Source organism: Pseudochaenichthys georgianus, chromosome 7 (genome assembly GCF_902827115.2).
Source record: "Pseudochaenichthys georgianus chromosome 7, fPseGeo1.2, whole genome shotgun sequence".
NCBI lineage: Eukaryota > Metazoa > Chordata > Actinopteri > Perciformes > Channichthyidae > Pseudochaenichthys > Pseudochaenichthys georgianus.
In genome coordinates this window covers 1,874,613-1,888,066 of record NC_047509.1, presented here as the reverse complement: position 1 = coordinate 1,888,066, position 13,454 = coordinate 1,874,613, and the positions used below count along the sequence as shown (strand labels likewise).

The window sequence follows — 13,454 nt, the reverse complement described above, 5'->3', positions numbered from 1 at the left end:
TTGAAGCTTTTAAAAAAGATGGAAACTGACTAAAGGGTCAAATGAATAAGACATTTTTTGTGCAGCCTGGATAGAAAAGACCTGATCAATATGAACACATGCTGCCAAAGTAGTTGAGTCATCAGAAAAATGTGGTGATTTTCGTTATGTCATCTTTAAATAACCTGTAAAATCGATAGTGTTGCAAAAACTCTTTAAACTCTTTAAAAAAGCCCCAAGCTGCTGATACTTCGTCTTCTTAGTGGTGGTCTCCTTCTTCATCTTCTTCATCTTCTTCTCCTTTGTTCTTAAAAAGATAGAGGATAGAGAGGAAATCCACCGACCCATTACCGAAAGCTGGAGCTCGGTGTGAGCGAAACGCTGATCCCAGAGCTGTGAATGTGGATCAAAAGCATCGTGTGGAGGCTTTAAATTTATAATGTGAAGCTACAGAAACTCTTGATGTCAGCAGGGATTCCCACAGAGGGACAGCTCTACTGGAAACATGCAGACAGACGGACAAATAGAGGACAGAACTGAGTCAAATAATCAATTTCTTGCACAATAATATCCTGCATTATATTTGAAATATGATATCTATCTATCCATCTATCTATCTATCTACCTATCCATCTATCCATCCATCCATCTATCTATCCATCCATCCATCTATCCATCCATCTATCCATCTATCTATCTATCTATCTATCCATCCATCTATCCATCCATCCATCTATCTATCTATCCATCTATCTATCTACCTATCTATCTATCCATCCATCTATCCATCCATCCATCTATCTACCTATCTATCTATCTATCTATCCATCCATCCATCTATCCATCTATCTACCTATCTATCTATCCATCTACCTATCCATCTATCTATCCATCCATCTATCTACCTATCTATCTACCTATCTATCCATCTATCTATCTATCTATCCATCTATCCCTCTATCTATCTATCCATCCATCTATATCCATACTATCTATCCATCATCCATCTATCAATCCATCCATCCATCCATCTATCTATCTATCTATCTACCTATCCATCTACCTATCTATCTCTATCTATCTATCATTACCTATCTACCTATCTATCTATCTATCTATCTATCTATCTAAAAGTGAACCAACGCCAAACATAAAGTGAAATTGGTATCAGGATATTTGACCTTATTAATAAGATAAGAGATAAGATAGCATGTACTTTATTGATCCCAATTTGAGCATTTTTACGTTGCAGCAGCATAAAAAACAACAAAACGAAACAAGGCATTGCACATACGTAGAAATTAAAGAATGAAAATAAACAATACTAGAATTCAAACATCTCAAAATAGAATTAAAGCAGCATTAATAAATTGAAAATATACAGGAGACTGTGAAGATACAAAATCTATAAACTCTGACAATTAATGTTGTTGATTATTTGTCCTTTTCACTTAGCAGTGGATACATGGTTAGATGTTGAAGTCAATTAACCATTCATCCACTATGTGAAGTGTTAATGAGTGAATATAAGAGAGTCTTCAGCACACAGCAGGATTTCAGAAACCCTCACAAACTGATGGATGACCATTGATTACTCTGCTCGTCAATCCCAGTGTGGATGTGCTGTCAGTATCCAGAGGTGGGAAGTATTGGAGTACAAATACTTTGTTACTGTACTTAAGTAAATTTTTCTGGTACTTTACTCCACTACCACTTCTTACTTTGACTTCTTACATGTTGAACTCAAATACCTGTACTTTCTACTTCTTACATGTTGAACTCAAATACCTGAACTTTCTACTTCTTACATGTTGAACTCAAATACCTGTACTTTCTACTTCTTACATGTTGAACTCAAATACCTGAACTTTCTACTTCTTACATGTTGAACTCAAATACCTGAACTTTCTACTTCTTACATGTTGAACTCAAATACCTGTACTTTCTACTTCTTACATGTTGAACTCAAATACCTGAACTTTCTACTTCTTACATGTTGAACAGAAATACCTGTACTTTCTACTTCTCTCATTTTGAACAGAAATACCTGTACTTTATACTTCTTACATGTTGAACCCAAATACCTGTACTTTCTACTTCTCACATGTTGAACTCAAATACCTGTACTTTCTACTTCTCACATGTTGAACACAAATACCTGAACTTTCTACTTCTCTCATTTCCAAACAGCTGGTTCCTTTAGTCTGAATGTGTGTTTGGTGCGTGGTCATTATTCTTCAGAGTCATTGCGTGCCTATTGATTTGAACACGATCCGTGTATCCATCACTTCCTGGTCTTCTCTAAAGAAGAGGGACCAATGGAAACGTTGTCATGTTGCCGTTGTTCAGCATGGAAACATTCATTAGCTAACAATGACATTATTGTTCTATTAATATAAAGGGAGGTCAGGTACTCTTTAAAGCAGCTGCTAGTTATGGGTACTTTTTACTGAAGTACATTTCAAAGCCTCTTTACTTTCACTTGAGTAAAGAAGTTTAGTCAGTACTTCTACTTTCACCAGAGTATTTTTAAACACGAGTATCTATACTTCTACTTGAGTAAAGATGTGTTTACTTTTGCCATCTCTGCCTGTCTCTACCTTGCTGTTTTAATGTTTGGGTAATCCTCTCAGAAAGATACTGAAGCTGGTTATTGACCACACCTCCCAATGACTTCTCTGACAAGCTAGCAATTAGCCATTTGTGGAGGCTACTTGTCCAATTTAAATCTGCTTATTCATACTAGAGGTTTGTTGTATTACAATAACTTACAGCTGATGTGCACCTACTTGTTTAATCTTCAGAATACACAACTTAAAATGTGTGTTGTAGAAGGTAACATCATCCATGGTGACAACTAAATAAATACGTAAATAATAGTACAATTCTGCCAACGATGAGCCAATGTCAACAGAAGTACTCCATTGCATTTGTGCAACCCAGGCATGAGAATTGTTGTTTTCTCCCACTCTACAGAACATGGCATGCGTTATTCCACCATTATAAAACTATTATACCAGCCACTGATCCTAAACTAGAGTGTGTGTGTGTGTGTGTGTGTGTGTGTGTGTGTGTGTGTGTGTGTGTGTGTGTGTGTGTGTGTGTGTGTGTGTGTGTGTGTGTGTGTGTGTGTGTGTGTGTGTGTGTGTGTGTGTGTGTGTGTGTGTGTGTGTGTGTGTGTGTGTGTGTGTGTGTGTGTGTGTGTGTGTGTGTGTGTGTGTGTGTGTGTGTGTGTGATTTCCCAGTGGGCGTTACCCTAAAAGCTTTCCTGTTGATGGAGTGATGGAAACACTGCAGTGCCACATGGAGGCTGTGTGTGTGTTTTGATATGTGTGTGTGTGTGTGTGTGTTTGTTGGCATGTATGTGTGTGTTTTGGTGTGCTTTGTGGTAACTGACTCAGTGTCGTGCAGCTGAACACAGAGAAACCAGTCAGGCTGAAGATGCATTCATAATTCATCTACACACACACACACACACACACACACACACACACACACACACACACACACACACACACACACACACACACACACACACACACACACACACACACACACACACACACACACACACACACACCTTTTCTGAGGAAGGGCAGGTGCAAGAAGGTTAGTGTGTGTGTGTGTGTGTGTGTGTGTGTGTGTGTGTGTGTGTGTGTGTGTGTGTGTGTGTGTGTGTGTGTGTGTGTGTGTGTGTGTGGTGTGTGTGTGTGTGTGTGTGTGTGTGTGTGTGTGTGTGTGTGCATATGTGCTCTGTGTGTGTGTGTGTGTGTGTGTATGTGCTCTTGTGTGTGTGTGTGTGTGTGTGTGTGTGTGTGTGTGTGTGTGTGTGTGTGTGTGTGTGTGTGTGTGTGTGTGTGTGTGTGTGTGTGTGTGTGTGTGTGTGTGTGTGTGTGTGTGTGTGTCTATGGACATTTTTACCAACACTTTATTTTGAAAGGTCTGACATGAGGGTGAACTTCATACTGTAGAGGCGGGGTATCTATGTCCATAAATGTGTATTTTGTATAATACATGCTTGACCTACAGATGTAGCACTCCAGATAGGACTCCACCCAGCGGATTCCAACCGAAAACCCAGCGGATCCCAGTGGCTGGGGGCGTTGCCAAATTGACGTTTATTATTATTTACAAGTTTAAACGACTTACAAGAAAATCTAAAAGGAGTTATTAATATTTGATAGTTAAAATCGGACGTTTTTTTTTCGAATAGTGTCGATGTTCATTCAATCATTGTAGTGTTAGGTTGTTTTAAAAAGATGATCCTTAGTGTTTGAATATATTCGGATTAATGGCAGTCCGATAATTTTGAAGATAAAAGTCCTTCCAGTGTCCAGTTCCAGAAAAATACTAAAAAACATAGAAATTCACAAGTTACATTTAACTATTCATACATAAACAAGTCTATTATATGCATGCATTTAGAATTGATATATATAGATAGACATTTCGTAATGAAGGCGCAAAGCTCTCTCTAAGTGCTGCTTGGTTTTAAAGAAGGATCTACTGATGGTCCTTTAGCGATGACGAGGTTCCCAGATTCGCTGTGATTCAAACCAAACCCGAGGAAGGAGAATTGTTATTACTCCCACTGTGGACTTTAAGCAATAAACCGGCGACAATAACTTTTGGTCTGAGGAGTGGCAGCAGCTCCACAGGAAACCTTATTGTGGAGGGATTATTGAATACAGGACGCAGAGGGAGGAATAAAGAGGGCGAGGTTCATCATGAAACACATCTTTAATAACCTGCAGCGTTATATCTTCAGCCCTAAATACATGAGTAACTGTCAGGGGGAGTTTGAGACGGAGAGCAAAGGATCGATAAAGAAACAGATGTGATCGCACTTTGGATTTTATTTTAGACTTTTCTAACGTTTATTATTATGTGAATTTTAATCAACATACTGTCATTCTGCTTCTGAGATATTCACGCATGGTGTCAGGTGATTCTGCATCATTAAAAACAGCATTTGTACATTAATAAATGCTAAATATAGCCATATAGTTAACTTGTTTTTTCCCCGATTTTTCTGAACTTAAAGGGGACCTATCATGCAAAATGCACTTTGTGATGTCTTGTATCAACATGTGTCCCCGGTGTGTCAGGGAACTCACGCAGCGTCAGAAAATAAAACCCTCTCTCTTTTGCTCCGTACCCAAATCTCTAAAAACGGGGACCAACGGAGCTGATCCAGATTTGCGTCCGATATGACGTCATATCTGAAATGTGGACCCACGGGCCAATCAGAAACGTTGCTAACAGAAACAATGCCCGACTGTTTTGGACGTAATATGGTCGGTGTTTACATTAGCATCGCTAACACTCAGAGCTAACCTGTACTGGAGAGCATGTGTGTGAAGAAGCAGGAAGTAAAAAGGAACTCACCTTGTGGTATAACCGGCAAGAGAGAAAGCCTTTGAGCTCCAGACTGTTTCAGAGAGAATCCTTGATAATCCATGATATGGCGTTTCATCACGGCAGCATTTAGTTCAGACGGTAGCTGCCGGGTCCCGCATGTCCCCTCTTTTTTTTTATCAATTAAAAAAAAAAAATGTAAAGCTTTATACACAAAATCAGCACTTTAGAAACAGGAAGTGAAATAGAGGGATACGAGGCATGGCTAGAATGGGTGGTCTGTTTGGGCAAAACACTTCATAGACATGTTTTGTATATATTTGTATATATCTGAGACCTATGCTGTTGCCTAGAGATAGCATGATAGGTGACCTTTAATGAAAGCAGCACAAAAGTGGTAATAAATCATAATTTTCCGCCCCGTAATTTGGGATCAGCTCCAAAGTCTGATGGGTTCTTCCTTGGCGTATGCTAAACCACGTTTCATAAAAATCCGTGGAAAACGATATAATGATATCATTAGCAAATCCTTTATCGTGCCGACAGACGAACAAGAAACATCCTTAGAGGAAATGACAGACCTGCAGTTATTTATTCATTTCATTTTTCTTTTCATTACGTGAATGTTAATGTATTTACTCCTGCTACTGATGATGCATGTTGTCAGGTGATGATTCTGCATCATTAAAACCAGCATTTGTTTTTAAATAAATCATGAACACATCATAAATGTAGCTCTGCTTCCTCTCATCATAGTTTGGATTTTTAACTGTGACTTATTTAGCACATGCTCTGTATTATACATGGGACAAAAGGTCATTGTGATCTCTTGTTGATGGGCGTTAGCACGTTTCCCACATGTTCAAACCACGCCCAAACTTTACATGGGATGAGAAGATATATTTTGTTTGCTCTGTGACAGTATTCCACAAATCCAGTTTCCATTTCGAATGAAGTCAGACTCAGAGAATGAGGAACTACTTCACCCTGAATGCTGCTTTTTTTTAAATATTAAAAATTCTATCACATTTTTAGGTTCATGTTTGTAAACATCATCTTACCGGGACTTCTTTCTCCCGTGGATCTTCTCTAAATGCTCCTGCTTTCCCTTCTTCATCCCTCCTTCTTCCTTTACTATTTTCTCTACCAAGCCTCCTCCATTTCTCTCTCTCTCTCTCTCTCTCTCTCTCTCTCTCTCATTTCTCACCTCTTTAATCACTATTCTTAGCATTTCTCGTTTTCTCCCATATCCCTTCCCTCCTTTCCTCACTTCTTTCCTTCATCAACTCTTTCCTCATTGCTTTCCTTTTATTTTATGTTTTCCTCATTTCTCCTCACCTTCCCTCCTTTCCTTGTTCCCTTTTACCTCCTATTTTTCTCATTTATATATTTTTAAATATCTTTCTCATCACCTTTCTTCTCTACTTCCCTCTTCCCTTCTTCTTCTTAACATCTCATTCCCTTCTCCTTTCTTTTGACAGTTACCTTGATCTCCTCCTCCCACTTGCCTTCTGTTTAACGACTCTTCCTCCCCCTTTTCACTTTGCTCCCTTTTTCCATTTTTTCCAAATGACCATTTATTTAAACTCCTACACCTCTCCTCCTTTTGTTTTCGATGTCTTTCTCATTCCCCGTTCCCCTAACTTTCCATCTCCTCCTTTCTGCTTTTCCTGTTACCATTGCTCCACTTGACTTTTTAGTTTCCTTCTTTCTCTTCATCTCTCTCCTTTGCTTCCTTGTTCCCTTCTTCTATCACACCTCCTCTCCTTCCTCCTCTCCTATTTTCTTTTGCCAACTCCATTTCTCCTTCTTTCTTTCCCTCCTCCCCCCTTACCTCTTTCTCCTGCTTTCCCCCCACATGTTCACCTTGTTCTTCCCTTTTTCATTCCTCAAACGTATCCTCCCACACTTCCTCTCTCCTCCTTTCCTCTTAAGTACTAATCCTCCTTCTCCTCTGACAGATGTATTCCTCCTCTCCTCTCCTGGTTTGTCTCTCACTCTCTGTCTCTTTTCTGTTTGTGTGTCTCCTGACAGGACGGCCTTACATGGACATGGAGTAAAGCACCTCCTGACGCCTCCTCACTCCCAAACACTCCACCTCCTCTGCCACTAATGCCCCTCCGACCGAGAGGAGCAGCAAAACGCAGGAGCAGATAAAGGCAAATTAGAGAGGGGGTAAGAAAAACAAATCAGCAGAAAGAGAAAGAGAGGAAGAGGACATCCATAATCTCCACTTAGAAGCAGGGCGGCCATTCTGTCTATCTTGCAACTTCAGGAACCATCATCACAATTTAATAAGAATTTGAAAGGCTGCGGCGCTTCAACAAATCCGTCTTCAGAGGAGAGAGAGGAAGCAGACACAAAGGTTTTAACGCTTTCCTTCCTGGATATATGTTTTTTTTTTGGTACCTTTTTGTCTTAAGTCCCAGCAGCAATAAACCTGTGACGGCAATATCAGATTGTTATTATTCCACACATGATCTGCTCGGCTAGGACTGCTGAGAGTTCAATAAATTATGTTTTCCTACCAGGAGAGTCTGTGGTGTGAAGTGGAACATTTTGTTATTTAGGAGGACAGGACGTTCGCTTTGCAGGCGGAAAGTTTTGCAAAAGTATCCAAAAAAGGAAATATATTTCCATCTGATTCCTGAGGGTTTTATTGAAGTGCCTGTTTACCCTGAGGAGCGTCTTGCAGGCCAAGAGGACTTTTCCAGGAAGGCTCTGCACACCTGGAGGAAGTCGGAAACTCGTCAGACTAAAACACGGACCACTCTCAGATGCATCGTCTTTCTCCCTATTTAATGCCATATTTTTCATGGCTTGACACCTAACTGACGCCTCCCTCCTCCCCCCTTCCTCCCCCTTCAACATGTCCGCCCACCTCCTATCTCGCCACCCAAAGAAGTGAGGCGTTAGCTACCTTCCCTCAGGTTCATTAGCTCCACTTCAACACAGCAGTCGACTCTCTCCAGGTGGAGCGTGCTGATGCAAGATGGCGGCCGGCGTGGCGACGTGGCTGCCGTTCGCTCGGGCGGCAGCGGTGGGATGGCTCCCGCTCGCCAAGAAGACGATGCCCAAACCTCCCATCGACAACTCGTCCAAATCAGATGAGATCCTGTACGTCAACGTGAGCGGGGTCCGGTTCCAGGTGAGGACTGTCCAGGCTTGGATTTTAGGGGCAAGGCCATTTGGCCTTTGGTGTCACACGTTTTTTCAGGGCGGAAAGGCCACATGCCAGGGCACAAAGGCCATTGAGGGAAAAATTAGGATTTGGAGCTTAAAAATAAATAACTTCACTTTCTAATGACAAACAAAAAACAAAAAACAAATCACTTTTTTAATATCAATAATCGTATCATCATAGGCCTAGACCATAGACCATCATGCCTCCTTAGTATTACCGTATTTAAAATGAAATACTTTACTTTGAATAATTAGTGTTTGGTATGTTTTCCATCTACTACTACTCCCATTCACAAATCGAAATGAAATCTAAAAATCTAAAATTCTATTAATATGTAACAAATATATTCAATTTCAGAGCAGAAGAAACAGCCTTCAAGGGTCAAACTCTGCACACACATCATTCAGCAGTGCACAGTGAAGCTCCAACATCCACCTGTATGAACAAGCAATACTTTGAAATGCAAAAGTGTGTGCGCGTGCGTGCGTACGTGCGTGTGTCTCTTTAATCAACTCCTCACAGCTCCTCATATCTGTTCAGAAACTAGACAAAAGTTAAAGATGTACAAACCACAGACTGTCTGTGTCATGACGAATACAGTCGCTGCTTTAATTCTGTCTTTAGGACGTTGTTGTGAGTTTGGACGGAGCAGCTACAACGTTAGTTTAGCCTGATCGATCCAATCTCCATTCACAAAACACACATTTTAAAAGGTTTTTCGCCTGCCGTCTTGTCTGCACACTTGTCAAAGCATTAAAGCATGGTTTCATGGTTTCTACTAACCGTTACCAGTATTTAGTTACTTCTGCATCATTTTGAAACGTGTATTACAATGAAATCACGGTAAAATTGGTTAATTTGGTCGTAGTTGGTTTCCACCACAGTATTTACCATAGGTATTTACATGGATATAAGCCCCGCCCCCGTGCGTCCTGTTTGAATGACAGGAGTAAACACAGCTGACAGCCGCGGTGAAACTCCAGCGGTTAGAACAATGCGAGTATTCGCATCGCGTCCGTTGTGAACGCAGCATAATGCAGTTCAGAAACCTGTTCTGACGCTTTGAAAGCAACTTTTAACAGTGCGAGGGGCCCAAAGGCCACGGTGGCCGTAGGACGTACAATTATTTGTGGGCCGTCATGGCCGCCGTGAAAATCCCACCCTGGGACTGTCGCTACTGAGCATCAGGGGTGTGGGAAATAATCAATACAGCATAGTATCGTGATACTTTGCATGGCGATATCGTATAGATACACGGACGCCAAGTATCGATATTTGATTATATAAACTGTAGCATATCCCTCCGAAAGACGGTCGTACGCTTGACTGATGATTTCTAATTTATTGAAAACTCCAAAAACCAACGTAAGAGCTACACAAAGACGCAAAACAACAAATTCATTTAAGCTACATCCATATGAGCATTACTTTAGAATACCGTTAAACAAGTGAACTTCAAATAGTTATACTTTGGCTGTTTCTCAATCGTGAGGATGCTGGCTTGGTAGTCACGTACTTCCTTCAGAAACGAAGCAAGTATACTTCCAAGCCACGGCTATGGAAAACGAAGAAGAATGGAACAGGCTAACAAGTGTGCCACTCTCTCTAACGGTTTCAACATAAACTGTACCGAAAATAAATACCTCACAATGTCCATCTAATTATGAACTTGCTTTACTTTCACGGAACACATTTTTGGTGATAACAAAAGTAACAAAGTCACATTTACCAACACATGTTCTACGCCACTACATACTTACATTTAAATGTGTGCTGCGTCGGTTCAGCCATTCTCCACGAGGGTTTTTGAAATTGGTCCGTGCGCAAAGCATTGTGGGGATTTTAAGGACGCGAAGTCTACCCATGTGCAGCCTCTAAATTACACCCAAACCAAGGACGCCACCTCGGTGGAATTCCAAGTATGCTGGAGATTGGAACAGTCCTTCGGCGGCACTCGATGACGTAGCATCCTTGAAATATTGGCTTGGAAGCCAAAATCCTCGCGATTGAGAAACGGCCTGTATCTCTGTTATTTTTCTCCATCAAGTTTTTGCTTCGGGAACTTCCTGCTAATAGCGCAAAAAAAAGTCCATTCAAAATAAAAGCTCGTCTATATGAAACAGGAAGTTACGTTAAGACATGTTGCAATGAAAGTAACAAAAACAAATTGGGTTATTTACATAAACTATTCATATTGCAAATACATGTTAAAGGTGCCCAATTATGCTTTTTGGGGTGTTCCCTTTCCTGTAGTGTATTATAGGTTTTAGTGCATGTAAATGGTCTGCAAAGGCTAACATCCCTGTGTGTCCTCGAGGGGGAGTGTCTCTGCCACACTGGCTGAAACACCTCAATTGGACTGCTGCGTTTACTTCAGGAACATAGCGACATTAAACACGTACTTAAAACGTACTTACCAGATGGAAAGAAAATGGCAGTTTGACTCAAAAAGCCACACAATCGCACCATTGACTTCCACCTCTACAATTTTCCACAAAAGGACACACAACGTTGAAAATAAACCTTGGCACCTGATTTCCTGTAGAAATCATGACTTTCTTGTATGTGCAGGAAGTTCTCGTGCAGATTTAGGACATGTTCTACGCAGGTATTGATTAGCTTAGGTTTTAAAACTACATTACCCACAAGTCTTTGCTGTTTTCCAGCCAGAGCCTTGGTTCAAGAGTTATTTTGTGCCGCATTCAGAGCGCTTCGTTGCTAAGATATTTCCAAAAGTGGATAGGTTTGGATTGATTGTTAACATGCATCCAATTTCAGCTCTGTTGGAGGCCTCATGAGAATCTGAAGCTCTGATTGGTTGTTTCTCACAGCTAAGCTCTCTGGGACTTGTAGTTGACTCTAAAGTCGTTACGCACGCTTAAATATTTGCCTTTTTTTGATGAAGCAGAAATAGTTAGAAGCTATTAGAAAGTCACTAGCTGTCCAAGTATGTAAAATATGATCACATTACTTCTATGAGGGGAATTAAAAGCAGTTTTACTACCAGACCTGCTTTCAGAGATTCATGTTGCTCTTAATGTGCCGCTCTGCTCCCGCCTCCAGGGCTGGAGGTTGTAAATAAAAACTGTACGTCTAATCAATGTGCATTTGGGCTGAACAAATAACAGGATGGCTACACAGCAAAAATGGATTTGGATGGCGTTTAGGAATCAAACAGAAAAAAGTGCTTTCTGCTGCGGCGGCAGAACAAGGAGAAAGTTCCTGTCAGACGTTGTCCTCATTTTTTAAAGGTTCTGGTGGTATATATAGAAAGACAAATATGCAGTATGCCTATTAATATAATCTAAGCATAAAACACGGCCTACTTCACTGTTACCGACAATTAGAGACAATGCTCCCATCTTTCTCTGCATCTCAGCTTAAATTGACTGTTTTGTTTTCGTCTGTTTTTAATCCAAGTAGCCTGTATGGTTTGTTTAAAAGTGGTTCAACTGAAGAGAAGTTATTATATTTGGTCTTATGCTTTTACAAAACATTGTTTCTCTGTTTAAACACTATTTTTGTTGTGCTGACGGCCACTACAATGTATTTTTTTTTTTTAAAGTAAAAACACTTCTATTGGCTAGCGCTCCAACACATTGTGCGTGGTTAAGGGGCGGGACATCTCTAAGCGGTTGACCAATCACAACAGAGCCGGCCAGCTAACCAATCAGAGCAGACTGGGCTCTGGTTTCAGACAGGTGCTGCAAAATAATAATCTTTTATAAGTTTTATTATATATATTTTTTTTTTTTTCTGTGGCACCTTCAACATAAGAATATGTATCCCTCTTTTTGCATCATATAATCATAAGAAAAACACACTTAAGTTGAAATAGTAAAGCTACAGATTGTCCTATAAAAAGATCATGTGGTCTCTCTGCAGACATGGAAGAACACTCTGGACCGTTACCCGGAGACGCTGCTGGGTTCTTCAGAAAAAGAGTTTTTCTACAACGAGGACACTCAGGAATTCTTCTTCGACCGAGACCCCGAAATGTTCCGACACATTCTGAACTTTTACCGCACGGGGAAGCTGCACTACCCGAGGAACGAGTGCATCCAGGCCTTCGACGAGGAGCTGGCCTTCTACGGCATCGTGCCCGAGATCATCGGGGACTGCTGCATGGAGGTAACTGCACTTCCTGTTAGGCACAGAGACAAACATGTTGTTGTTTTGTTGTTTTTGTAATTTACTTTTTATTGGCATTTAGTGTCAAACATTGTTGCATCTCAACATGAAGGACATAAATCTGTTCATAGTTATTTTCAGCAATGATACATGACACAAAAAACACAGATGAGAAAACGTAAAGAAAACAACAGTGAACAATTAGGCAGTAGACGTGTCTTTACAGCAGAGTTATGGATCTGTGGAAACTAAATCAGGCCTATAGGGCTTTACATCGTGAGTCCACTTCTCACAGTTTGTAGTGCATTCTTCCAATTTATGACAAATGCTGTCATCTTTTCCATATTGTAAATATCCATTGAAATGTCCCAGAATGTTGTTGTTTTCAAATTCCCTGCACAAGGAGATTGTGATGGAAATATGGAAACAGTGTGTGATCTCCTCTCGCCCCAGGGTCTCTCCCCTCCTCTTAATTCCCTTCTCTGCGGGTGTGTCAGCCTGTTTTAATCTGCCCTCCACGTATTTTAGCACTTATATTTATTTATTAATTATTTATAGATCCTCCTCATCTGGACTTTTTATTGGTGTGCTACATTTTTATCGCATGTTTTTAGCACTATCTTAATGGTGTTCATATTTATGTTTTTATTACTTCTTACATGTTTTATATTTTTAATGTATATATGTGTATGTTTCTATCTGATAATAATCAAAGCCACATGAGGAGGGACGCTTTTATTTGTTTATTTATATTTATTTTAAATTATTTTATTACCTGGAGTCCAGAAAACCAAAGAGAGGA

General features: G+C 40.3%; 1 protein-coding gene and 1 long non-coding RNA gene across 2 annotated transcripts in view; both read left to right on the top strand.

Annotated features, from left to right (window-relative positions):
- The window catches only part of LOC117448874 (uncharacterized), a 58,580-nt gene extending 50,761 nt beyond the window's left edge, over positions 1–7,819 (top strand). The window contains exon 3 of the long non-coding RNA XR_004552418.2: positions 7,372–7,819. This is a non-coding gene — a long non-coding RNA (uncharacterized lncRNA). The remainder of the gene's footprint in view (positions 1–7,371) is intronic.
- Positions 7,820–8,329: 510 nt separating this feature from the next.
- kcnd1 (potassium voltage-gated channel, Shal-related subfamily, member 1) overlaps positions 8,330–13,454 on the top strand; it is a 74,386-nt gene continuing 69,261 nt past the window's right edge. The window contains exons 1-2 of the mRNA XM_034087741.1: positions 8,330–8,485; positions 12,407–12,652. Coding sequence (XP_033943632.1) covers positions 8,330–8,485; positions 12,407–12,652 — 402 coding nt within the window. The remainder of the gene's footprint in view (positions 8,486–12,406; positions 12,653–13,454) is intronic.